The sequence below is a fragment of the Ailuropoda melanoleuca genome, chromosome 1, assembly GCF_002007445.2.
Source record: "Ailuropoda melanoleuca isolate Jingjing chromosome 1, ASM200744v2, whole genome shotgun sequence".
Taxonomy (NCBI): Eukaryota; Metazoa; Chordata; class Mammalia; order Carnivora; family Ursidae; genus Ailuropoda; species Ailuropoda melanoleuca.
In genome coordinates, this window is record NC_048218.1 from 200,353,100 (window position 1) to 200,380,258 (window position 27,159).

Here is a 27,159-nt window from a genome sequence, read left to right on the forward strand (position 1 = left end):
CAGTTACTACCTTGTAAAAGCACATTTTAAGTCATTTTTGCCTGAGTCCAAAATCCATGTATTTTCCTCTCTGCTGCGCTGTATGGAGTATGGCTGTGGACTTCATGTGCCTCAGGGTTTTAGATACTGCTTGAGATTCTCTCTCCCTCTCCCTCTGCCCCTCCCGCTAGTGCGCACGCTCTCTCTCTCTCTCAAAATAAATAAATCCTTAAAAAAATCTAGATATATATTTATAGTTACTTATAAAAGTGCACACATGTATCTATAAATTTAAAATGTCTTTTTTTATTACAAAATTACACCCAAAGTGTCTCTACTTAAAAAGAATTTAAGCTCCAAAAGGCTGTTCATAAGTTCACTTTTCGTGTATGTTTAAAATCACACATGAAAGATCAATGTATATACATATATGTAAAATTAAAATTTCCATAAAAATTGTATACTTATAGTTACTAGACTTTTCAAGGCTGCTTTAAAAAATCTTGGAAATTGTAGATTTAATGATTGCATAAAACACCTTAAAACAAAACAAAATAAAATGGAAGCATATTTAACGGTGCAATCTGCTTTCACAGCAACTCAAATCTACTGGGAGGGCACTAAAAGACATTGATCCTTGGCATTGTCACTGTATCTGTGGGGCTGAGACATGCTGAGATCACACATGACTCCTTAAGTCTCTCTCCCTTTCTAGAGCTGTCAAGACTGTGTTCCCAAATAAGAGAAGTTTCATTATAACCCGTTCTACCTTTGCGGGATCTGGCAAGTTTGCTGCCCACTGGTTAGGAGACAACTCAGCCACCTGGGATGATCTTCGGTGGTCTATCCCTGGCATGCTGGAATTCAACCTTTTTGGTATCCCAATGGTGAGTGCACATCCCTACCTCAATCCCCGGAAAGCCTCACTCTAGGAAAGTCCCATAGCACGAAGCCCACCTCTCCTACCCTTCCTGGCCCAGGGACTTAATGTCTGGAGAACAATGATTGCTTCATCTACATCAATATGTCTCTGATACTATAACAGTCTTTCCTGTACTGACTTACTAAGATAGTGCACCCTTGAGCTATTGTTGGAATATTTTTTCTATTAAAGTATAACATACACACACAAAAGTACACATATACTTAAGTATACAGTTGATGAATTTTGTAAGCTGAACACATCTGTGTATCTAGCACCCACATGAGAACACTTTGCCAGGTCGCTAGAGGTGGCTTTGACATCTTTTAGTTAAATTCAAAGTATATATTTATGGAGCTCTTACTGTGTGCAAGGTACTAAGCTAGGTATGTATAGTGAGGGTAGAGAAAAGCATAAATATAGTAACAGAAACACCTTCCCTTTCCCCTTATATATAAAATATATAAACAAATAATTATGGCAAGCTAGGGACATATAATTAAATGTTGAGGGAAATCCTGACAAAGAGACTTTTTAATTCGGACAAGATTACCAGGAACACAGGGAGTCGGGGCAAGGGGTCAGGAGAAACTTCATGGAACAGGTTGCACTTGAGTTTACCCTTGAAAAGTGGGCTTATTTTATCAGACTAATGGGGAAGTCATTTTAAGATTGAGAAATAAACATGAGGAAAAGCAATAAGGGGGAGAATTTGATGGGTTTATAAGGATTGGTTTGTAGGACTGGAGTGGAAAATGGTGCTGGAAAGGTGTGTTGGAACCAGGTTTTGAGGAGCTGCTAGCTAAGCTGTGAGGAGAACCTGGATATGTTTGAATACGTGACTGATGGAGTCAGATTTAGGCTTTGGAAAGTTAATTTTGATTGCGGTGCAGTAAAAATAACATCAGCAGTAATTTAAGTTCTACCCATCAAAAAACTATTGTGTTGGGGCACCTGGGTGGCATGGTTGGTTGGATTTTCGACTCTTGGTTTTGGCTCAGGTCATGGTCTTGGGGTCATGGGATCGAGCCCTGTGTTGGGCCTCACCCTCAGCAGGGAGTCTGCCTGGGACGCTCTCTCCCTCTCCCTGTGCCCCCACCACTCTCTCTCTCTCTTTCTCAAATAAATCAGTAAACCTTTTAAAAAACAAAAGCTATTGTATGTCAAGTGTTTTACTTCCATTATGTCATTTACTAAAACCCTGTGTAGCTAATTAATGCCCACTTTAACAAAATGAGGAAAGTGAGGCCCAGGAGGATGAAGTAACTTACTCATAATCACCTGACAGTAAAGAGTAGACATGACGGGTGCCTGGGTGGCTCTAAGGATCTGACTCTTGATTTCGGTTCAGGTCATGATCTCAGGGTTATGAGATGGAGCCCCATCAGGCTGTGTGCTGGGCATGGAGCCTGCTTAAGATTCTCGCTCTTCCTCTGCCCCTTCCTAACTCCCCTCTCTTAAAAAAAAAACCATAAAGAGTGAACATGTGATGTGACCCCATTCTGATCACACTCTATAAATCTTCTCAGTAAAAGTTGGCGGAGTGCAGTTGGGAAGTCCCTGATGGGAAGCAAAGGGGGCGGGATAATGGAAATGAGGTATACGTTCTGTCTGTGTGTCCTTGCAGGTGGGTGCTGACATATGTGGCTTTCTGCTGGACACCACTGAGGAGCTCTGCAGGCGGTGGATGCAGCTGGGGGCATTTTATCCATTTTCCAGGAATCACAATGGCCAAGGCTACAAGGTAAGTCTCCCAGGAGACATGATCAAAACAAATTTGGCATACGTTAGAGCGGGATCTGTCTGCGTCCTCACCAAGACGTCTGGTGAGCCAACCTCCTACCTGGCAGTTCACTTAGGCTAATTTGCAATTACCCAGGACCTCTTACATGCCATTAAAATGCTCTGCTGTCACAGAGTCTGCTCTTGGTGCTGCTGCGGTCAGGGAGATGGCGAGGCTGTGAAGGTTTTAATCAAACGTCTGTATTCTCTGTCTACATTGCTCATTTTGTAATGAGAATCAGATGAGGAAGTACTTCAAAATGATTGAAATGGCAGCGTCCTGAGAGAGCAGTCCTAAGCATGAATTAGGCTGGTCGAGTTGCCAAACGGTGAATGGCCTTACTTGGTGAAGCGATCTCCCTCTGCCCACCTGTACTGCTCAGAGGCCGAGTTTATACCTTAGGCCCCAGGTCTTTGGAGAAGGAAACTCTTGGTTTCTTATGAATTGGGTCTGGAGTTCTCCAGACGCTTCTGTCATTCATAGCCGGATCACAGTGGAAACCCCTTGTTCCTCCCAGGCCCAGGATCCTGCCTTCTTTGGGGCTGACTCTCTGCTGTTGAACTCCTCCAGGCACTACCTTACCATCCGCTACACCCTATTACCCTACCTCTACACCCTCTTCTACCGCGCCCACAGCCGGGGGGACACGGTGGCCAGGCCTCTTCTGCATGAGTAAGTTCACCGCGTCCAAGGGGGTTTGTTAACGTGACTAGCGACATGGACTGTTTCATCAAATATCGGAGTGAACATTGAGACACTTCGAGTAGCTATTCAGATACCTATGTATTTTTTTAACTGGGATACTCAGTTGGTATTTGCAAGGCCACTGCTGCCTCCGTACTGTTCTAGAGGTGTATTTAAGTGGTATAGCTTGTTCCCTTTTGGGGATAGAAGTAGATTAAAATCGCGGGACTTCGGGGTCTTTGTTCTGCTACGAACTAACTATCTATTTTAGACACATCATTTAAGTTCTTTTGTCCTTCATTTCTTGATTCTTCTTTTAAAGGATTTGATAGTTTGAACAGGATGGTGTAATGCACTATATTCAGGCCCTAGGATGAACCTGTCATTTACACATGAATAAGAATATTACAGAGGGGGGCGCCTGGGTGGCACAGCGGTTAAGCGTCTGCCTTCGGCTCAGGGCGTGATCCCGGCGTCATGGGATCGAGCCCCCACGTCAGGCTCCTCTGCTATGAGCCTGCTTCTTCCTCTCCCACTCCCCCTGCTTGTGTTCCCTCTCTCACTGGCTGTCTCTATCTCTGTCAAATAAATAATAAAATCTTTAAAAAAAAAAAAAAAAGAATATTACAGAGGATTTCTAGAGTTCCAGAATGTCTACTGCCAGCCAATGAGCATCTCCAACTTGATCCTGAAAAAGGCCACTTAAGAGGCTTTCCGAGTCAAAATGCAGTTAACTCCCTTAGGTGTCTGACGTTCTAGGCTCTCAGGCACATATCTGGTATAATTATTATTGTTGTTATTGTTGTTGTTATTATACATTCATTATTTTGAGTTAGTTTTTACCATTTCCTGGAATTCCCTGTTAAAAGGCAAATACCCCAAAAGAGAAAAGAGTAGAATTTTAAGTTATCTGTTATTTATCTTGATTACATCCAGTTCCTTCTTGATAATCAGCTGAAGTTTTAAGATTCATTGCTTGTTTTACGTATTTAAAGGGGCATACGGTGAACAGACTTACATGTCCTGGAATAGGCCCCTGTGTCCAACCAGGGGAAGAGAAGGAGAGTGCATGGGTTGGGGAAAGTGGATTTTTCTGCCAGAGCGCGGAGGCAGGGGTTGAGTAGGCGTCCCAGAATAACTTGGGGGGTTACCGCAGGCAGGAAGCCTGCATGTTTTGGACCATTATGGGGAGAGTTGTCAGGAAGCATTGGCCTGGATCTCAATGAACCTCTCTCTGATCTCCAGGTTCTATGAGGACAGCAATACGTGGGATGTGCACCAACAGTTTTTGTGGGGCCCCGGCCTCCTCATCACTCCGGTTCTAGATGAGGTAAGAGTCCCACAGAGGCGCACAGATGGTCTCTGCTTCTGTTCCTGCTACCCTCCAAACTCTTCTCTTCCTAGACCCATTTATCTTCTCTTTATTCCAAGCCCGATTCCAGCCTCCACGGCTGAATTGGCCTTGAAGACAGAGTGCTGAGGTTTGGGGAAGTTGGAGATGTGTTACTTACAAGTCTTTTTTCTTGACCAAGTTCCAGAAGCATCTACTGGAGGCTCTGGGTTTGGGAATGGTCCTATTCATCATCAGAGTGTCCTAGCAGATCCTACTTGCTCCTTGAGGTAGAGGCAGAATGGAGCAGGGCCTGGCACTGTCTCTAAGGTTGGACGGCATCAGGGGGTGCTTGCTGCCTCTGCCTCTTAGCACCATATGGCTTGGGGCGAGGTCCCCAGCTGGAAAGGTGAGATCATGAGAGTACCTGCCACTAGGGACAGTTGGGAGGATTACATGAGTTCATGTAAAGCTGGAATTTTTACCACAACACATATTTCAAGATGATTATTATTCCTAATGTGGTTCCACTGGGATTTTCCTTTGGGTTGCCAAAGGAACCCTTTTCTGTTATTCCTATTAGAAGAAATGCATGATTTGATAACCGAGAAAAGAAAGGCCACTTATGCTCTCTCAGTATATGTTTAAGAAACTCCCTTAGGAGTGCTGAGAAATCCATTTTATCCCCTTCAGAGTCTGGGCCACGAAGAACAATATTTTGTTTTAATTTCAGGGTGCAGAGAAAGTGATGGCATATATGCCTGATGCCATCTGGTACGATTACGAGACTGTAAGTAGATTTGACTTTTCTTTTGTTTTTTTTTCCCAAGATTTTATTTATTTATTTGACAGAGAGACAGCCAGTGAGAGAGGAAACACAAGCAGGGGGAGTGGGAGAGGAAGAAGCAGGCTCCCAGTGGAGCAGGGAGCCCAATGCGGAGCTCAATCCCAGGACCCTGGGATTAGGCCCTGAGCCAAAGGCAGATGCTTAACAACTGAGCCACCCAGGTGCCCCTGATTTGACTTTTTCTTAAACTTCTCAAGACCACAGTTGCATAGACAAGATGCCTCCCTGGGAAAGGAACATCTGTCCACACCCTAAGGAGTGTTTTTGTATTGTTTTCTGTCATTTCATAGCACAGTGATAAAGTGAGCCTAAGTCACTTAATGTCCGTCATGAAAAGACCTGAAAAAAAACCCGCTTTTATATACTTTATTCAACAGTAAGATAAGGGCAAATATTGGAGGGTCCAATGGACAACTTCAGCTTGGTCAGGAATCAGCTAACTTGTTTAAAACTATCAGTTCAGTCTATCCCATTCCCCCAGCCCCCTCCCCTCTGACTGGTGATGGGTAGTAAGGAGGGCACGTATTGCATGGTGCACTGGATGTTATACGCAACTAATGAATCATCGAACTTTACATCAGAAACCAGGGATGTACTGTATGGTGACTAACATAATATAATAAAAAAACATTAAAAAACAAAACAAACTATCAGTTCATCTAATATATGTCAGATAGCCTTGGCATGGCGTAAACGCTTCCCCAAACTCCCAAGTGATGGCAAAACGTGTTGTTCTTAATTTGTTTCCTTCCTCTCATTTGATTGCCTAACTAGACACTAGGTCAGCTGGGTGGAAAAAGGAGAGAGCTGTAGATAACTCAGCACATGGGTAAGAGGGGGGTGTGAATGTGCCGTCCTGCCAAGGTGTTTGACGCGTGTGCCTGCATCAGGGGGCCCGAGTGAGATGGAGGAAGCAAAGAGTGGAGATGGAACTTCCTGGAGACAAAATCGGACTTCACCTTCGTGGAGGCCACATCTTCCCCACGCAACAGCCAGCTACCACCACAGTGGCCAGGTAGAGCATGGCAGGAGTTTCCTTCAAGGGGGAGACTGCTGACAAAGCTGTTCATTTCTATTCCCATCTGTTAACCTGCTGAAGATGTGGAAGCTTTCTGTGGTGTGTGGGGAGGAAGGGGACTGGGGTGTGCGTGTCCATCAAACTCCATCCCTTGGATTTCTCTCAGCTTCTTCTGAGGAAGTTGTGATTTAAAGATGGGTTTTGAAAGAACTTACTCCTGGTCCTTCCTTAAACCTCCTGCATTTCTCCTCAAAACACACTGGCTGCTGGGGTGGTCATCCTTCCTGGTTTTCCCAGGACCAGTTCAGTTTTAGCACTGGAAGTTTCATGTCTTGGGAAACCTCTCAGTTCCAGGCAAATGGAGTCTGTTGATCACCCTACCTGCTTGGCCAGGTTATCCATCCATTGCGCTATGCTCTTGACTCAGTCATTCTCATTTCTAGGGAGAGGGGATCCACTTTCCATTCCCCTATAATCTCAATTTCCCATTCCTTTCCTCCCAGTGAACCATTTCTTTCTTGTGATGCAGACTTGTTCTCTTGAAATCTCCCTCATATCACTGATTTCTCCTTTATGACTCTTTGATTCTGAAATTCTAGACTCCATCTGTACTAAAGACGTACACACATATACGTCTCTAAAAGTCTTACTTGTTTTTAATAGACTGGGAGTTCTTTGGAGGTTAGAAATCTTTCTTTTCTTTTGAACTTTCCTTTCTACCTTAATTTTTCATATCGCAGACTTTTTATGATAATGAGACAAATACTTCTACACCTAACACTAAATGATTTCTTTGTATCTAATTGTTCAGCTTCAGGCTGTTATGCATACTGATACCAAAATTATATTTCCAAAATGAAGAGATTTTTCTTGATCCCCTGCATGAAGTCCAAATTCTTTCATGAGTGGGGTGTTCCAGGCCAATCACAATCTGGTTGCAAGTTAACAGACGTGCCTCCTGAGACATCTGGGTGCTCACCTAGACCAGCCATGCCCCTAAGCTTGCTCTTCCCAGACATACCCATCTATTCGACCGAATTTGGGCTTCTGTATTTAGCCTCTCCAACATCCTTTCCCTGGTGGGTTCTTAATGACTTCCCAAATTAATTACAGATTTCATCTGCAAGAAAGCTTCCTCAACTCTTCCAGCAGAGGGAGTGCTGCCGCTCCAAACTCTTTTTTTTTTAATTTAAATTCAATTAGCCAAAGTATAGTACATCACTGGTTTTGATAAAATGTTCAGTGATTCATTAGCTCATCATATCACGTGCCCTCTTTAATGTTATACTTTTTTGTATACTGTTAAATATTTTTCTTCTTTCTTAGCTGATTTTTTTCTTTTCTTCTTAATCGTTTTAAGTATTTCAATCATAGCTACTTTATACCTTGTATCTGAAAATTCTATTATCTAAAATCCTTTGGAGAATCCAAATTATCATTCATTGTTTTTGCCAACTTTCTCTCATGCTGGCTTATCGCCTTGTGTGTTTAGTAATATTTTTGTTTTTCAGATGTAGTGATCTTAAGTATCCAAACATGGGTCTCATTCCTCCAGAGAGGATTTGCCTTTTTTTTTTTGGTTGCAAGTCAGGACTGCTGTCAGCTTGAGGTCCTCATAAGCAACATTTAAGGATCATGTGTTGGGTGGTTCTTTCAGGGTACTTGGTGTCCCCCAGAATATTTAGTCGGCCACACTGCTGGAAGTGCCATTCTGGACTCCTATGTTTTTCAACTTTTGTGCCACCCTACTTTTTGCCTTAATTATGCGGTGAATATGTTTAATCCTTCCTATAATATTTAGGCTCAGCAATAGAGTTGTGATCTGTTTGTAGCTCTTAGACTTGCTAACAAAGGAAAGCAACTTAATACATGTGTGTTAAGTGAAAGCAGGTGATTTGATTGATAATGGAACCTGCCTTGCATAGGGTACAGTGGAGGGCTGATCTGGGGAAGAATAGAAAACGTGAGGTCAGTGATGGAGCAACGGGAAACCGGGAGGAGTCCAGGGAGCGGTGACACAAGGAGGGATTCCACATGAAATGGCTCTTTCCCTCTTTCTCTATGCCCATCTACTTTACAACCTTTTTGAGTTTTGGCTTGTGTTTCATATTTTAAATTATAGAGCAGAAAACTATAGTGTTTTATATTCCTCTCCAAATGAGCTAATAATAAATAATCAAATTAAGAAAGTTGCCATTAAATAGATGGACTTTATTGTATTTTATTGCTTTCTGAGTCAAAATGGAGTCACTTTCTTTGGCAGGAGAAAAAGAATATATCCACCCAACTACGGTTAATAATTCCCCTGCACAAACTCTAAAATTAGGCTGAACCAATTATTGTCTAAAATCTTTCTCTTCTAATAGTCTGTATTCTAAATAATAGTTGCTTCAGCAACTTTTATAGTAGCAATTACAATGATTCTGGCCCTTAAATTCTTGCTTCCTACATAGATGTTTATTGCTAATGTTCGCAGTATTTCTGTCTCCTGTGACTTTACTGATTCTAGAGAAAGATGCACCTGTTGATTTTGCTCTTGTGCCTGGAGAAAAGCCGAGCCATCTGCTGCTAGTAACTTTTCCCATTTGAAACCTGAAGGCAGGGGCACCTGGGCGGTGTAGTTGGTTAAGCATTACAACTCTTGGTTTAGGCCCAGGTCATGATCTCAGGGTTGTGGGATTGAGCCCCATGTCCAGCCAGAGCTCAGCAGGGAGTCTGCTTGGCATTCTCTCTCTTTTCTCTCCCTCCTCCTCTGCCCCTCCTGTTGTGTGATTTCGGTTGGTGAAAAAAAAAAAAAAAAGAAAGAAAGAAAAAAAAAGAAAAAAGAAAGAAAGAAATCTGATGGCAACATTCCCAGCTCATTTGGCAAAGTTCTTTGAGTCTTAAGTGTTTGTCTCTTCCCTAACTAAACCTTGTTTCCCACAGTCGTCAGAACCCTCTTGGTCTTATCATTGCCCTAGATGATAACAAAGAAGCAAAAGGCGAACTTTTCTGGGATGATGGGGAAACTAAAGGTGAGCACTGTTATGACAACCTGAGTCTGTGAGTTACTCCCGCTGGTTGTTCAGCCGAGGGAGAAATCTCACCAGGCACAGACGCACTAATCACTCAAGAAGAGAATTTTCGTTTGGGTTGCACTGTTCACAGCTAGTGGCAAATGGACCATAGATAGAAAGAAAATGTGTCGCTACCTCTTACAATGCTCCCATCAGACAATAGGTACAGGCTCTCATTTTATTGTCAACAGGCATCTGAAAGAGATGTTTTCAAGACTGTTCCTTCCATTCACTGTAGATCTCTTGCCTCAGAATACTTCCGCACAAAAGTCGATGATAGGAACACATGCCACGGCAGCAAGGCAGGGTGAAATTGTATTCTTTTTGTGTGCCTGTATCCAGCCATGCTTCTTCACACATTTTTCTGGCTCCAATATACTAACAGCTCTTGTGGCTCAAGCTTAGGCGATAGATTCACTTGAGGCATATGCCTTGGAAGCACTTGGAAGGGACTCTTTTCAAGAGTAAGGTAGGAGGAAAAAGAGAAAACAGTGACCTGGCCTTGGAGACTCTGTCTATAATCTTGTCATTCTCAAGAGGGAGCTTTCAGTACAGCCAAGGGGTGATCTGTTCTTCCGTGGTGGGCAGGCCAGAGGCTGACTCACCTTTCTCGTAATTTCAGATACTGTGGCCAATCAAGTTTATCTCTTTTGTGAGTTTTCTGCCACCCAAGTAAGTAGCACATTTTTATGAATCTTAGGTGTGGGCTTTTCTCTGACAATTAGCTCATGTGTGTTTGTGTATGTGTGTAATTACATTTATAGCTTCATATGCCCGTTATGACTGTAGGTGAGCACATTTCCTTTTTTGTGAAGATAGAAGAACTTTATTTTTATTATTATTTGTTTTTATTTTAATTCCAGTTAATTAATATGCAGTGTTATATTAGTTTCAGGTGTACAATATAGTTATTCAGCACTTCCGTAGATCACCCAGTGCTTAGATGGGCACATTTCAATTTATGACTTAACTCCCAATAATTGAATCATCCATGTTAGTAAAAAGAGGCAATGATATGATTAAATTGAAGTAGCCAGCCCTTTAAAATGCAGTTTAAAAAAACAAATTCTGTGTGTGTGTTTCTCTCTCTCTTTTTCACTTAGGGGAGTATTAAAAAGTTTGTAGTCCTCGAGCACATGTTAGTAGAGAGTTAAGAGGCATTCAGGGCAGTTTTGGGTATCTGGTCTAGGATAGAATATCTGAGCAACTTGACAACCCATCAGCACACCTTTGTGTTTAATTGTTTTTCAGAACAGCTTGGATGTGAAGATTTTGCAGTCAACTTACAAAGACCCCAATAATTTAGTATTTAAAGAGATTAAAATTCTTGGGATCCAGGAACCTACCAATGTTATCGTGAAACACAATGGTGTCCAAAGTCAAGTGTCTCCTAATGTCACTTATGATTCTAACCTACAGGTAAAAATTCATGTTGTTGAGATAGTTTATCAAGAATTCATAGCTTATGGCGTTCCTTCTTGCCAAAGTCGCATGGGTTCCTAAAGGACCAGGGCACACTCTGAGGTCTGAAGTAGGGAAGTCAGAGGGTTAGGAGAGAAAAAAAGCAAGGGGTAAGCCAGAGCTAGAGTGGATCAGGGAGCTGCTGAGAAACTGGAATAAGATGAAATGGGCTTTTCATCTATTTCTAGTTCTCTCATCTATTCATTCCCTTATAAGCCCATCAGTCAAAAGAGCAAAAGAGCATTGGTCTAGATAAAGCATACAAGGTTGACATATCAGAGTAAGTCAACCTGAGGACTGAAACTGGGACAGAAGAAGAGCAAAGTGAGGAGTGTGAGAAACAGGATTAGAGGGAAAGTGAGTCTGAAAGCTGCTGGCTAAAGCTAGAAAGGCAAAGTGGGAGGTGGGATCCCCAGTAATTAAAATTTTGAAGTCCATTTTTTTTTTTTACTGTGTTCAGATACATAGACTTTCTCTCCAACACATGCATTTTAAGGAAATATTTCAAGTCAAAGAATCTGATCAGCTTAGCTAATGGCTACTTATTTGGTTAAATAATGCGAAAAAATAATTTTTCATCAGTTGTAATGAGACCTGGTGCTCCTGAGCAGGTTGTAATCTGTTCCCCTGGTATCTTAGCATTTGAGGAATCCTTTCCTCCATTCTCCCCACTCCAGGCCCTCCAGATGATCTAGGACTGGTAGTTCCTGGGTCAGCATGTTTGTGAGAGATTTCCAAACTTGGAGAAAATAGGTAAATCTGGCATTCTCCTATAATGATGTATTGATGACATTGGCCATTTTGCCTTACAACATATGTTAAGGATACCTAATTATAAAGTTAGAAATAAAGTACAGTTGACCCTTGAACAGCATGGGGGACACTGACCCCCCCATACCATCAAAAATCCATAAATAACTTTGACTCCCCAAATCTTAACTATTAATAGCCTACTATTGACCAGAAGCCTTATGGGTAAACTGTCGATTAACATATATTTTATATATCATAAGAATTCTATACTGTATTCTTACCATAAAGCAAGCTAGAGAAAAGAAAATGTTACTTATTTTTTTAAAGATTTTATTTATTTATTTGACAGAGAGAGACAGTGAGAGAGGGAACACAAGCAGGGGGAGTGGGAGAGGGAGAAGCAGGCTCCCTGCTGAGCAGGGAACCCGATTCGGGGCTTTATCCCAGGACCCTGGGATCATGACCTGAGCTGAAAGCAGATGCTTAACGACTGAATTACCCAGGTTCCCTGAAAAGAAAATGGTATTAAGAGAATCATTAGGAGGAGAAAACATTTGCAGTTCTGTACTGTAGTTATTGAAAAAAACATGCATGTAAGTGGATCCATGCAGTTCAAAAACCCATGTTGTTCAAACGACAACTGCATTATATGGTTAGTTATGTGTACAGCGAAGTGCAAGCCATTTGAAAGGTGCATCTGTGAAAACAAACTCATAAGTATTTGTTAAATTAATTAATATAAGAGCAAAGGAGATGTCGGTGCTTGAATTTGGTTGGTGGGGAGACATAATTCATACACGTGAAACTACCGGGAAGGGGACAGGCAGTCCAAAGCAGCACAGAGGAAATGTTAACTGACATTATACCTATTTAATGTTCAAAGACTAATGGTAGAGCTGAGCAAAGCCACTGAAGTCAGGGTTCAAGCTGGACTTTGAATGAGTGTGTATCACATAGAGATTCGTTCAGCTACAAGTGATAGGAAACTGAGCAAAATGGGACTTTGAACAAATTGGGATTTTCTTCTTCATGCAATATCAAGTTTAGAAAGTGGTCAGTTGCCGGCATTGGTTCAGTGGCCCAGGGTTGTCAGGGTTGATTGGAAGTGACTGCTTAATACCAGTTTCTGTGGCCCTAATAGTGCAGAATAAAAGAGGAGGCAGGAAGGAAAAGGTGCAGGGAAGGGGCAGGCCCTTAAATCAAGGAGACTCTGGGCCTTCAACTCCCAGTGGACTTGCACTTGCCTATTAATGGCCACAGCTATGTTACATGGATTAAAAATGTAGCTCTTAATCATGAACTTTAATATTCTAAGCTGAGATCGTCAGAAAGGAACTTTTATATAAGGCAGGCAACTAGCAGTGCATTCCACAAAAGGACACCATTTTCCTAGAAAGAGCAATTGTCTAGATAAAGCATGCAAGGTTGAGATATCAGAATAAGCCAATCTAAGGATTGACACTGGCCTGACATTAGTTTGTGAGTATTCTATAACTGGAATAGGGAGGGGAATCAGTTTGGACAAATAATTTGTGGTCAGATTTTAGAGGGTCTTAGGTGCCAAAACGAGAAGGATCTGATTCTCAAAGCATCCTATGGATCCTTGAATCAAGGCTGTACCATTGTGAAAGCATTGCTCTGGGGTGTGAGATTTGTAGAACAGGGAAGTTTAGGATGAATTTAGACTGAGAAGAGCCTGGAAAAAGGGTGATTATCCTTAGAGTGTGGTTTTTTTTAACTCTGGGCAAATGAGGATCTTCTTGAAACTGTTCATTAAAGAAGAGACAAAAATACATAGAAAATATTAAGTATTTGAATTAGTGGGACTCAGAGAAGCAAGGTTTCAGGTTTTGAGGTTTTGGTCTTGGAGAAATGAAGAGATTGGAATGTTAGAAATGGAAGGAAATGTAATGATATTACCAACTCCCCACTTTTGCTGTTGATGAAACTGAGACCCAAAGAATTGAAATGATTTGGCTAAGTTTCCCCAGCAGAGTGGAGATGAGAACCCAAGCCACATGATTCTTACTCCTGTGCTCTTGCCACCACTCCAGACTGAAGCGGGACACTGGGCTGGGGAGTGGAGGGCAAGAACATAAGCTCGATTTCAGATGGTCCCATGAACTCGCGTGTGTTATGCTACAAGGGAAAACACAGATAAGGAAGAGGAAGGGGAGTCAGGGAAGGAAAAAAAAATGGGTGATCACAGAAGATTTTATTTGACCTAATTCTCTTCCAAACATGGTGTACAATATTCTGATAGAGTTGGCACATTTGCACTCTTCCCCCTCCCTCCACGTAGCTCTCTTCGTAAAAGCTCCAGTGGGCTGTCATTTGGATTGTTGAGAGTCTAGCCTGGTTTCTATTTCCTTTCCTAATAGAGTTTTCAGATCTTACAAGACCTTTGTCCTGAGGATAACTTTCCTTGTCACTCGCTCGTCCCCGCAGGTTGCTCTTATAGTGGGAATTGATCTTATCCTGGGAGAAGCATACACAGTGGAGTGGGACCTGAAGATAATGGATGCAGAAAAAATAGACTGTTTCCCTGATGAGAGTGGTGCTTCTGCAGAAAACTGTAATGCCCGTGGCTGTGTCTGGGAGGTAACCGTGCCGACGACACTAGTGTACATCAAACTCCTTGACACTCAACCTGTGGTTTCATGACTGTATCACCAGTGTCACTACTTAAAACCCATAGAAAGGAAGGACTTCCAAAGGAACCTGAGTTTGTATCTGGATGTAAAGAATAGATAGGGACAGGAGTGGGACCATTTTTTTTTTTTAACAAATACTTTACAAGGAGACCAGGAATTTAAACTTATGTCACTACCAAAGAATATATAAGGAAGTGAGTGATGGTCTGGCTTTATCTCCCTGTAAATGGCCTTTTCTAGCCCCTTTATATTTGATAATTCTAGGACCGCGTGCTGAGCTGACCTTAGCTTTCCTTTCCAGGAATCCACTTCTCCTGGAGTCCCGTTTTGTTATTTCGTCAATGATCTGTACTCTGTCGGCGATGTTCAGTACGACTCACGTGGAGCCACTGCAACTATCTCCTTAAAGTCTTCTGTCTATGCCTCCGCTCTGCCCTCAGTACCCGTGACCTCCCTCAGTCTGCGTGTGACCTACCATAAGAATGACATGCTGCAGTTTAAGGTATGTGTTTGCAGTACACATATGTATCAAGTGCCCGCTGGGCACCTGGCAGTTCCATTACTTTTTGCTAGTCGAGGGCACAGAACCCTAAAATAAGCGCGCACCTCTGAGCTAACCCGGCTGCAGTATACTGGATCGTTATCCTGGGGGCACTGAGAGACCATTGATGGACTGGTGCTGCCTGTTCTGATGTGCGTCTTGGAAAGATCACTGTGTCTACCATACGGAAAATGGTTGGGAGGACAAGAGTGAGAAAGGAGAGGCCAGCCAGGAGGCTACCGGTTAGGTTGTCCATGTGGGCAACCAAGTGTAGACCAGGTATAAGAAAGGAGGAGGACGGTGGGAGAATTGAGAAGGTAAGATCACAGGATCTGGCGATAACTGCAAGTAGGCAATCAGGGAGAGGGAGGCATCAAGAATAATTGACATGTTTCTGCCGTGTGTCTCTATATGGATGGTGGTGATGTTACCTGGAATGGGAACACTGGAAAGGTTTGGGCTTGGGCAAAATAAGATGATAAGTTCAGTCTGGGATGCTGAATTTGGGATTTCTGAGAAGTAGCCACAAGAGTGTAGTGATCTCTTTCTTTCCTATGTTTTAATTACATCTAAGGATTAGTGATAGGCTGTTCTTATGTCTGTTTCTCTACTAACTTGTAAGTTTCTCAAAGACAAGAATTTCTTCATTCATCTTTGTGTTTCTGAAATCTGAAACAGAGCCTGGTAGATAGTTAGCACTCAGATGCTTATTGAGAGAGTAAATGAAAGACAGCAGGCGTTGCCCAAAAGGTTCATCACAACCTGCTATCAACCTAGACTGAGTCCTTTTACATCTCCTAGTGCAGGGAAGATGCTCTATGATATTCCTGTCCTCACCGTAGCACTGGCCTGTGGTAGGCACCGAGTGAGTTTCAGCTAAATGAACTTGCTGGCATTTCCTGCTTCAACCATTTCCTCCTTTACCTTCTGAGCACACATAGCTCTCCCCCAAATATTTGCCTCTTTCTGACCCAGTTTTAACACTCTGGGCCTTTGCATTTATTTCTCTACCAGGAATGACTTTATCTCCTTGCTGTGCTCGGTTAACAGCTGCAAAGGTTTAAACAATCAGCCTGTATTTTGCCCATGACATCATCTCAGTCTTGCAGAAACTGTGTTGGGCATTTTCTTCTCTATAATCTTACAACACTCCCGCATAGCTGTACATGAGTGTATTATCACCCAGGTGTTGTGGGTACCTCTTTTACCTCCTGTTAGCATGTGAATTTCTTAAAAAGAGCGATCATGTCTTATCTGATTTAGTGTAGACACACTATAGTGTGTGTATAGTGTCTATAGTACAGTTTGGGCAGGGGTAGAGTACATACTTGGTGAATCAATTTAGATGACATTTGTAGCAAGGACATCTATAATTATTTTATCAAAAAAGTTCATGTTTTTTGACCTTTTTTTTCAAGTCAGAGAAGCTTTCAGATATTCACATACACCCACAGATAAAGTAATAAATAATATATTCATAGGTACCAAACTGATACCAGACTGATTTTCCAAGATATCACCAATGTCAAAGTGGATGTGTTACTGTAATAGGGGCCTTAAAAGTGAGATATGACAGACTCAGATCAAAATGTTAAGTCTAACATTATTCTTTGATATGGTAACTAAATCCCTGGTATCATGAGCTTAATGAAGACAAAGAAATACAGCATTCAGACTCTGTGTCAAAGATACCAGGTTTCTGCTAAGGATATAGGTTTCTAGAGCACTGTATTTTCCTAATTTTCTTCCCACTCACCCTAGATTTATGATCCCAACAATAATCGGTATGAAGTCCCGATCCCTCTCAACATACCCACGGTTCCATCCAGCACCCCTGAGAGTCAACTCTATGATGTCCTCATTAAGAAGAATCCATTTGGAATTGAAATTCGCCGCAAGAGTACAGGCACTGTGATGTAGGTGACTGCTAGTCTGACTGGGAATCGATGGTGACCTGCACTGCCAGGTCCGTTGTCCTTGGAGATATCCTGGCTCAAAACATCACACTATCCATTTCCAGATTTATGAGTACATTATTCCCTTTGGGCCTGTTCTTATAAGAAATCTTTAGTCCCCTGGCAGTAATTACTGAGGCACTTAGATTTAGCAGGTATTCATTCAACCAATGTTTATGGGGCGGTTAGTATATATTATCTCTATATTATTTGGTTCTAGAAGATGAGGTCTCTCTTCTCATGGCAAAAATTAATGGTAACTAACAAAGATAAGTTAAAATATAAATAAGGAAGTTTAGGTAGTGACAGCTGCTATGTAGGAAAAACAATGGGGTAATCAAGAGTTATGGGGAGTTTACTGCTTTTGATAGTGTGGTCAGAGTACGTGTCTCAGAAAAGGTGACATTTGAAATAGGACTTGGATGAGAAGGATCCACTCATGTGGAGATCTGGGGGAAGTGGAAGAACGTTCCAGACAGATGGAATAAGAAGTGCACAGGCCGCGAAACAGGAGCACACTTGCCGTATTGAGGGAGAACATGCCCGTTGTGCTTGGATCTCTCTGGGTGTTAAGGAGCAAAGGGACTGTATAGAGGAGCAAGAGTGGAACCCTGGGCTGGTATGCAGTGGTAGTACCTGAGATGTGAAAAGTGGTTGGATTTGGCATCCGGAGAGAGAACTGAAGGGAGGCAGTGAGAGAGGAAACCAAAAGAATGAAGGCTAGCTCCTGGGCTGGTAGCAGGTGCATCGAAGATTATTTTAATCAAGTAGACTTTCTGTTTGTTTGGAAAATTAACAGGGCTCTGGGTGGGAGAGGGAATCCAGAGTTCTGTTGTCCTTGAAAAGTCAGTTGCTTGAAGCCAACAGGATAGCCGGTTTCTTTTCCAAATACACCCTTTTGTGTTGCAGTTGGGACTCTCAGCTCCTTGGCTTCACCTTCAACGACATGTTCATCCGCATCTCCACTCGCCTTCCTTCCACGTACCTCTATGGCTTTGGGGAAACTGAACACACAGCCTTTCGGAGAGACTTGAACTGGCACACATGGGGGATGTTCTCCAGAGACGAGCCTCCAGGGGTAAGGACAGAGCATCTGAGATCTGTGTCTGCTTCTCTTTACACACTACGTGCACTCCGTGCTTCATCTTCCCAGACTCCCCTTAGCCATATGGTCACATTTCTGTATTTAGATGAGTGGGCCAACGCTCAGGCTCTTTTGTTTTTTATTTTTTAGTTCATTGCACAGAGAAGATGGGATAGATCTTGTCAATCATTTTTTTTGTGGAGTTTCTTTCTCGGCCACAATGTCTTTTAACCTCTTACTACTTCCCCCCATGACTCTCCCAGTACAAGAAGAATTCCTATGGCGTCCACCCCTACTACATGGCCCTGGAAGAGGATGGCAGTGCCCATGGGGTGCTCCTGCTAAACAGCAATGCCATGGGTAAGGTGATGCCAGCATCTCCCCTAATGTGTGTGAACCAGTCGTTCTTGAGTAACATTCCAATGTGTTCGAACTAGCTGCCCTCCGAAGTCAAAGTTATCATCTAGGGGACAGTGTTTTTGTTTCTATTTTTTATTTCCTGTGTAGCCTTTCTGTTTATTTCAGTTCAGTAATGGGGGGTAACAAGAGTTAACTTTTATTTGGCAAACATGTAAGAAGGGATGTAAGAAGGGTTAGAAAGCCCAAGTGAGTCCCAAATATCCTGGAGGTGAGCCAGTGGGAGCCATCTTTTGAATTTGGATCAGTGGTGAAGCTATGGGTAAGAGTGCTTACTTTGGGGATATGAGGGTTGAAGAAAATTTATATGGTGTATTGGAAAGAAGGTGGACAATCAGGAGGTGGGGGGAAGCATGCATGTAAAAACTGGTCAAATCAGAGTCAGGTCTATCCCTGACTTAATAGTTTTATATGAATGTCACTTTCCTGGTTTTGACAAAGTACAATGGTTATTTAAGATGTTGTCATTGAGGGAAGCTGGGTAAAGTGTACAAAGGAACTCTAGTACTATTTTTGCAACGTCTTCTAAGTCTTAAACTATTCTAAAATGAAAGTTATAGGAATAATTTTAAAATAACAGAATGACAGAACATATTATAAAATAATAATAAATCCAAGGGCAAAAAATCCAGGGGTAGCACCCTGTAGACTTTCACTTCACTTCTTCAATTCTGTGTAGGTATAGTAAAAATACTTTCTCTTAATACTCCATAATAAATAATAAAGAGGCATAGGGAGAAGGAAACGGTAAGAATTTCAGAGGTAATTCCTCACCTTGAAGGTTTCCAGCTTGATTGGTATTTTCCTATATTTTCAGATGTGACATTCCAACCCCTGCCCGCCTTGACGTACCGCACCATAGGAGGAATTCTAGACTTTTATGTGTTCTTGGGGCCAACTCCAGAGCTTGTCACTCAGCAGTATACTGAGGTAGGAGGGAATTAAACTGATTATCAAGTATTCATACAGTAGGTTCTGAGTAGCCAAATCCACATTTATTAGCATCACTCTCAGATGATACCTGGAATTGTTGATCCTTCTGGAAGATAGACTACAAAATGAAAAGCCAAAAATATATCCCAATAACCATTAAATTTGCAGCCTCTCAAAGCATTGCAGAGTTGCAAAAGTAGTAGTGGTGCCAGTGTCGGTGTTGGTAGTGGCGATGGTAGCAGCGGAGGTGGTGGTGGTGGTGGTAGTGATGGTATTGCAGGTGGTGGAGATGGTGATGGTTGTGGATGTGGTGTGAAGGTGATCATGGTCCTGGAGATGGTCATGGTAGAGGTGGTAGAGATGGTGGAGTGATGGAGGTGGTGGTGGAAGTGGTAAGTGAGGTGGAGGTGGTGGTGGTGGAGGTGGTGGTGGTGGGGTGGTGGTGCAGGTCGCGGTGGAGATGGTTGTGGCGGAGGTGGTGGTGCAGGTGGTGCAGGTGGTGGTAATGTGGTAATAGTGATGGTGCTAGTAGTAATGGTGGTGATAGTGGTCATGACAATTACTTTGGCAGCAGCAACAAACATGTATATAACTTATTATGTGTCACTGATAATTTTACATATATTAACTCATTTAGTTCTCACAAAAGACATTAATGAAACAGATACTATTATTATTCCCGATTTACAAGTGAAGGAACTGATGAACAAGAAGTTTTTCATTCCTGCCCAGGGCTGTAGAGCCAGCAGAGATTGGAGCCTGTATGGTAAGCCAGGCATTTTACCTCTAGATTCTTAGTTCTGAAACAGTAAGCTAGACTGCCTCTAGAAATCAGAGTAGAATCAGATTTTCCAAAATTCGTAGGGAAGGAGGTAAGATCTAACAGAAAGCTTTTTCCAAGGTATCCCAGTGGCTCTGCAACCTCTCAGTTTCTCTCCATTTTTGAATTTGTTGATTATCTGACTTGGGACACTGGAAAGATGTTCTTATTAATTTGTTGACAATTTCAATCCAGATTCTCCTTTTTAAGGACTAAATTTTCTGTCTATTTTCTAGATGATTGGTCGACCAGTGATGGTTCCTTACTGGTCCTTGGGGTTTCAGCTGTGTCGCTATGGATACGAGAACGACTCTGAGATTGCCAGCTTGTATGATGAGATGGTGGCTGCCCAGATCCCTTATGTATGTTCTCCGTTTGTGGTGGTTTGACTCTGGGACCTCATGGCCAACACTGTTTATCTCTGTATCTGGATTAGCTTGACTTGGAGGAGGGTGGTTCCTATAACTACGCGACTTTAAAACATTTGGTCAAAAACATCTTTGGTATCTTAAGAATAAAAGGTTGCCCAAACAGCAGTTTTACTTAATTGAAAAGAAAATGACCCAAATTTAGTCAGATCACCATAGGTGCAAATATAACCTCAGTTCCAACACTTTGCTGGTATAGTGTTCCCTCAGCTTTGAGCTAAAGTTGAAGATAGGTATCTTGGGTACTAGTTTCCTGCTGAAATAAGTATGGAAACAAATTCTGTCCTTCACTTGAGGGCAAGGGGGTTCCAAGAATCAGAGAATTGATCCCATGAATCTCTTACATATTTAATTTTATTCTATTTATTTTTCTGTTGTTTATAGTTATTGCTATTAATAGTAAGCATGGCATGCAATATTTCATTTTTAATAAGAAAGCTATGTCTGATAACCTCCAGGATTGGATATTCTAAAGCAACTACAGGCGCTTTTTTTTAAAAGGTAGATTTACTCCATCCAGTTGTATTAGTGCTGGGGAATTTACACTGTGTTCTTTCTCTGAAAGTGACCCGCTGATCCCAGGGGCAGCCTCTTCGGCAAGGTAGCCGTGATCACTCTTATTAGCCTTTCACAAAGCACTTTCTCATCCACTCCTTTCATTTTTCCTCCCACAGCCTTGCCAGATAGGCATTTTCATGTTATTTTTGCTGATTTAGTTTTTTTTCTATTTTACAACTGAAAATTTGAAAATTTCCCAGAATCTAATACCTGATACCCGAGATTAGAAAAAGTCAAAAGGAAGTCATCTGAAACTCACCACTGGTTAGTGGAGGCTTGTTCTCACCCGGAATGTGGCCTCTTACAAGCAGGAGCCACCCACTTTCCTCCTGTGCTCCCCCAGGATGTGCAGTACTCGGATATCGACTACATGGAGCGGCAGCTGGACTTCACCCTCAGCCCCAAATTCATGGGATTTCCAGCTCTGATTAATCGCATGAAGTTGGATGGGATGCGGGTCATCCTCATTCTGGTTAGTTCCTCTGTGAATGAAGGGAGTTTGTTGGGGAGAGTGAACGGGCTTTGGTAGAGAAAGTTTCTTTTGTGTTTCCTTCCATGTTATGAGCAGAGAAGTTGAGGTTTAGTAAGAAAGGTGTATTTCCCAGGATTCACAGAAGCACTATGGTTCAGGTGGAAGCTGGTGACTTCCCATTTAAAGAGTTCTTCTGTTTTCTGTGCTGAGTTGTTCTCTGGGTTTGGACTTCTCACCTGATCTCTGCTTTGATTTCAGGACCCAGCCATTTCTGGTAACGAGACACAGCCCTACCCCGCATTCACTCGGGGTGTGGAAGATGATGTCTTCATCAAAGCTCCAAATGGTGGAGACATTGTCTGGGGAAAGGTATGACCAGAGCAGTGATCTACTAATCCCCAGCCTGGGGTGGGTGATTGTTAATGGGTTTGTACGTGTTGTTTTGGGGCTTTTTCCATTGGGGTTCGGAGATCAGAAGTTCTCATTTTGTCCATCAGTATTTGTCAATACGGTTAAGGAATTTTTAGGGAATATATGTGTGTGTGTACATTGTGGGATCCACTTTTCTAGATCAAAATCAAAGTATTGCTACCTATGACCATGGTTTATAGTTTCTTAGGAAGTACTATATAAGATAAATTATCTATTGCATTGCTTCTGAACAGTTTTCTCTCCACAGGTGTGGCCTGATTACCCTGATGTCGTTATAAACGGGTCTCTAGACTGGGATATTCAAGTGGAGGTAAAGGGCCCTTTGTAGATGTGGGTGAAGTCAGGGCTGCTGGGAAGGGGAGGCCATACTCAGGATAGTGGACATCCCCATGCCATGGGTCCACACCATGTATTCCTTGCCACCCATGCGTGGCAAGGAATATACTGAGGGATTATGTGCTGTGTGTCCATCTATGTGCCAATAACTTTACATGTAATATTTTACCCCCACTTGGGAGGCGGGGATTATTATCCTCAGCATAACTGGGATTCAGAAAGCTTAAATTACTGCTCTGGGGTTTTAGGTGACTGAGTGACAATTTCAAATCCAAGGCAGCCAGATTGAAATTTCTACCTCCCAAGAAATACCATTTGCCCAGAATTTGTGTGTTTGTTGTTGTTGTTGTTGTTTTTTGTTCTTGAGTATCCCTTTTAAACATAGTCTCTAAACCCTGTCTTTAGTGATGGAATCTTTTTCTCTGTACATCTGCTTTCCATGGACAGGATTCTCCATCTTCACTCTTATAAATTCCCCATCCTGGGGAACCTGGGTGGCACAGTTGGTTAAGCATCTAACCCTTGGTTTCACGGCTCAGGTTGTGATCTCAGTGTCATGAGATCGAGCCCTGCATCTGGCTCTGTGCTCAGTACGGAGTCTGCTTGAGATTCTCTCTCCCTCTCCCTCTGCTCCTCCGGCTTGTGCTCTCCCTCTCAATATCTCTCTAAAATAAATAAATAAATCTTAAAAAAATAAAAATAAATCCTCCATCCTTCCTTAGGTTTCTCAACTTTGCTCTTACGTCCCAGTTTCCAGCCTTATGTTAAAACTTGCTCTCTCCAGGGAGCAAGTTCTTTCTTGTAATAGATCTTAGATAAGGATTCAAGGGAGAGGACCTAGCTTCCTCTTCTCTCTGTTGCTTCTCACAGGAAACTGAAGTTTGCTGGTCCAGGCAGACCACATGGACACAGGAGTCTGCCAGGCCAGAGAAGTTCAGGGTCTCCTTGACATTCATTCATTCATTCATTCATTTGTTCATTCATTCATTTTCTTTTTTGGTATTTTCCCCCTAACACAGTTGAAGTATAGCTGACAAAATTGTATAGATTCAAAGTGTGCAGTGTAGTGACTTAATACATATATATATCATGAAATGATTACCACAATCAGGTTAATTAACACATTCATCACCTCACATATTTGCCATTTGTCCATGTGTGGTGAGAATGCTTAAGATCTACAGTCATAGCAACATTTACTTACACAATATAGTATTTTAACTATAGTCACCAGGCTGTACATTAGCTCTCCAGAACTTATTCATCCTAAATGAAAGTTTAAAGAAAACTTTAAAAAGTTTTTAAAAAGTTTAAAGACTTTGACCAGCATCTCCTCCTTTCCCAAAACCCATACCTCCTGGTAACCACCATGCTGCTGTCTTTTTCTATGAGCTCAATCTTTTTGTTTGTTTGTTTTGTTTTTTACTCCACATATAATTGAGATCATATAGTATATATTTTTCTCTGCAGAGCTTTTTCATTTAACATAATGTCCTCTAAGTTCATGAATGTTGTTGCAAATGACAGCATTTCCTTCTTTCTCATGGCTGAATGATAGTTCATTGTATGTGTGAATGCCATATCTTCTTTACCAGTTCACCTGCTGACAGATGCTCAGGTTATTTCCACATCTTGGCTGTTGGGAATAATGCTGAATGAATGTGAGAGTGCACATGTCTCTTTAAGATACTTATTTCATTTTATTCAAGATATATATCCAGAAGTGGGATTGCTAGATGGTAATTCTATTTTTAATTTTTTGAGGAACCTCCATATTATTTTCCATTTGACTCTACAAATTTACATTACCACCAATAGTGCACAGGAGTTCCCTTTTGTCCATGTCCTCGCCAAGAGTTGTTATCTCTTGTCATTTTGGTAAAAGCTATCCGAACAGGTGTAAGATGATATCTCATTGTTGTTTTGATTTGCATTTCCCTGATGATTAGTGACGTTGAGTACCTTTCCTTGTACCTGTTGGCCATCTGTATGTTTTCTTTAGGGATATATCTATTCGGGGCCTTTGTCTACTTTTTAATCTGTTTATTTGGGGGGTTTTTTTGCTATTGAATTTTATAAATTCCTTATATATTTTAGAAGTTAATCTCTTATCAGATACATGGTTTGCAAGTATTTTCTCCCATTCCCTAGGTGACCTTTTCATTTTGTTGATTATTTTCTCTGCCATGCAGAAGGTTTTTAGTTCTATATAGACCCACTTGTTTATTTTTGCTTTTATTGCTTATGCTTGTGGTATCAGATTCTCCCCCAAAATCACTGCCAAGACCAATGTCAAAGAACTTTTCCCCTGTTTTCTTCTAGAAGTTTTATGGTTTCTGGTCTTACAATTAAGTTTGGGGTTCCTGGGTNTGATGTGGGGCTCGATCCCGCAACGCCGGGATCACGCCCTGAGCCGAAGGCAGACGTTTAACCGCTGTGCCACCCAGGCGCCCCAAGCATCTGACTCTTGATCTCCCCTCAGGTCTTGATCTCAGGGTCATGAGTTCAGGCCGCATGTTGGGCTCCATGCTGGGTGTGGAGCCAACTTAAAAAAATAAATTAATTAAAAGAAATTTAAAAAATTAAGTCTTTAATTCAGGTTGAAAATGTTTTGTGAGTGGTGTAAGATAAGGGTTCAGTTTCATTCCTTTGCATGTGGATATCCAGTTTTCCTGGCACCCATTTATTGAAGAGACTATTGTTTTCCTATTGTGTGTTCTTGATATGCTTGCCAAAGATTAATGGATGATATATGTGTAGATTTCTTTCTGGACTTTCTAGTCTGTGTCATTGGTCTATGTATCTTTTTTTTTTTTATGCCAGTACCATTATTTTTAGATCATACTGGGAAAGGGACCGCTTCAGTAATGAAGAGGTTGGCTACCCCACAGTCCATCAGCCGCTGAGGGCATTTGGAAATCTATGGGGCAGTTTTGATTATTACAAGGGGAGCACCAAATGGCATTTAGTGGACAGTGATTAGGGACACTCATAGTTCTGATTGTAGGGGATGTTCCACAAAGAATTCTCCTGTCCCAAATGCCAGTTGTGTTTCTTATTAGAGACTCTAATGAAGGCACCCTAATGAAGTCATGATATGTATTTGATAGGACATAAGATATTCTCAGTAGATAGAATAATTATGACTACTTATATTAATAAGACTATTTCCACAAGGCTAGTGGGGATGAAGCTATGGATATCCAGGTCTGGCTTGGCTGAGGATAGTATAAAACAAACAAACAAACAAGTAAACAAACAAACAAACAAGCAAACAGTAGGCAGTCTGTGGAAAGCAGATTGCTGAGTCTGAAGCTCAGATTGAATCCAGTAAGTCTAGGATTGGGGCTAAGAATTGCATTTTGGTAGCATGCACACAGTGGGTTGTGATAAGCAATCCTATGGCCAGACATGCAGGTGGGTGCATCATGAGTTGAGACCAAGGGAAGTGAGGGCAGAAGTAACAAGGCAAGAGCTGAATACAGACAGGAGTGAGGCAGAACAAGCACCCTGGAGAATGGCAAAGCATGTACTTCATGGGTAAGTCATCAGAGCACCTTTAGCGAGACTAAAGAATTAGAGTTGGTCACGTTTCTCACTTGTATCCCATATGGGATCCAGTTGTGACTCAGGCATAGCTGGTATTGACCCTCATCCTCCATCTCCCTCCTCTACACCTCATTTCTAACTCTGCCTGAACTGGAGCTCTGTTTTCAGTGAAAGGTTCTCTTCTTCTGGCTCCATGTTTCTACCTCTATTTGCTGGCAAAAAGGCATCTCAGGATACCTCCCTTCAGGAGATTCTCAGTGATGTGGTTCACTACCCCTCACTTCTCTGTGAGCTGGAGCCCTGCATTCTGTTCTGTTTTTTTTTTTTTTAATAATATTTTTTATTATGTTAGTCACCATACAGTACATCCCTGGTTTTTAATGTAAAGTTCCATGATTCATTAGTTGCGTATAACACCCAGTGCACCATGCAATACGTGCCCTCCTTGATACCCATCACCAGCCTATCCCATTCCCCCACCCCCCCTCCCCTCTAAAGCCCTCAGTTCTGTTTCTGTTTTCTTTTTTTTTTTTTCCTTTTTTTTGCCTTTTATCTAGACATATGAGTTCTTACCTGTCTCTTGTCTATTGTGTGTAAGAACTGGAGGTTTCCTAAACCAAGTTCTCTTTTTGTAGCCAACCCACCCCCGCTGCCCCCAGCATTACTTAGCTCTTTAACTCTTAAAATGCACTGAGGAACACAGGGGAATCTATTTACTGTGACATACGAAGGACCATGAAGTTCCAACACAAGCAACATGGCTTTATAGGAATTTATGACTATTTGCTGCTGCCACTCAGGGGTGTGAATTCACAATTATGCACTTCAGGTTCAAAGCTAAGCACTGTGGGGAGTGCAAAGGTCAATCAGAAGAGTATAAAACAAGGTCCTTGCTCTCAAAATCCTTACAATATAGTTAAGCATTATTATTAAGCATCCAAGTTAAAATAAAGACACAGGGGCGCCTGAGTAGCACAGTCGTTAAGCGTCTACCTTCGGCTCAGGGCGTGATCCCGGCGTTCCGGGATCGAGCCCCACATCGGGCTCCTCGGCTGGGAGCCTGCTTCTTCCTCTCTCTTTCCCCTGCTGTGTTCCCTCTCTCGCTGGCTGTCTCTCTGTCACATAAATAAATAAAATCTTTAAAAAA

The 27,159-nt window shown here is 42.0% G+C and overlaps 1 protein-coding gene across 1 annotated transcript in view; it reads left to right on the forward strand.

Moving 5' to 3' along the window:
* Window positions 1-27,159, forward strand: part of MGAM (maltase-glucoamylase) — an 86,705-nt gene that overhangs the window by 35,276 nt on the left and 24,270 nt on the right. Inside the window, exons 16-34 of the mRNA XM_002921683.4 lie at window positions 695-866; window positions 2,529-2,645; window positions 3,202-3,356; window positions 4,614-4,698; window positions 5,432-5,488; window positions 6,436-6,560; window positions 9,489-9,577; window positions 10,242-10,291; window positions 10,871-11,038; window positions 14,282-14,434; window positions 14,789-14,989; window positions 16,790-16,944; window positions 17,893-18,061; window positions 18,331-18,427; window positions 19,302-19,414; window positions 20,474-20,599; window positions 21,567-21,695; window positions 21,954-22,064; window positions 22,375-22,437. Coding sequence (XP_002921729.2) covers window positions 695-866; window positions 2,529-2,645; window positions 3,202-3,356; window positions 4,614-4,698; window positions 5,432-5,488; window positions 6,436-6,560; window positions 9,489-9,577; window positions 10,242-10,291; window positions 10,871-11,038; window positions 14,282-14,434; window positions 14,789-14,989; window positions 16,790-16,944; window positions 17,893-18,061; window positions 18,331-18,427; window positions 19,302-19,414; window positions 20,474-20,599; window positions 21,567-21,695; window positions 21,954-22,064; window positions 22,375-22,437 — 2,335 coding nt within the window. The remainder of the gene's footprint in view (window positions 1-694; window positions 867-2,528; window positions 2,646-3,201; window positions 3,357-4,613; window positions 4,699-5,431; window positions 5,489-6,435; window positions 6,561-9,488; window positions 9,578-10,241; window positions 10,292-10,870; window positions 11,039-14,281; window positions 14,435-14,788; window positions 14,990-16,789; window positions 16,945-17,892; window positions 18,062-18,330; window positions 18,428-19,301; window positions 19,415-20,473; window positions 20,600-21,566; window positions 21,696-21,953; window positions 22,065-22,374; window positions 22,438-27,159) is intronic.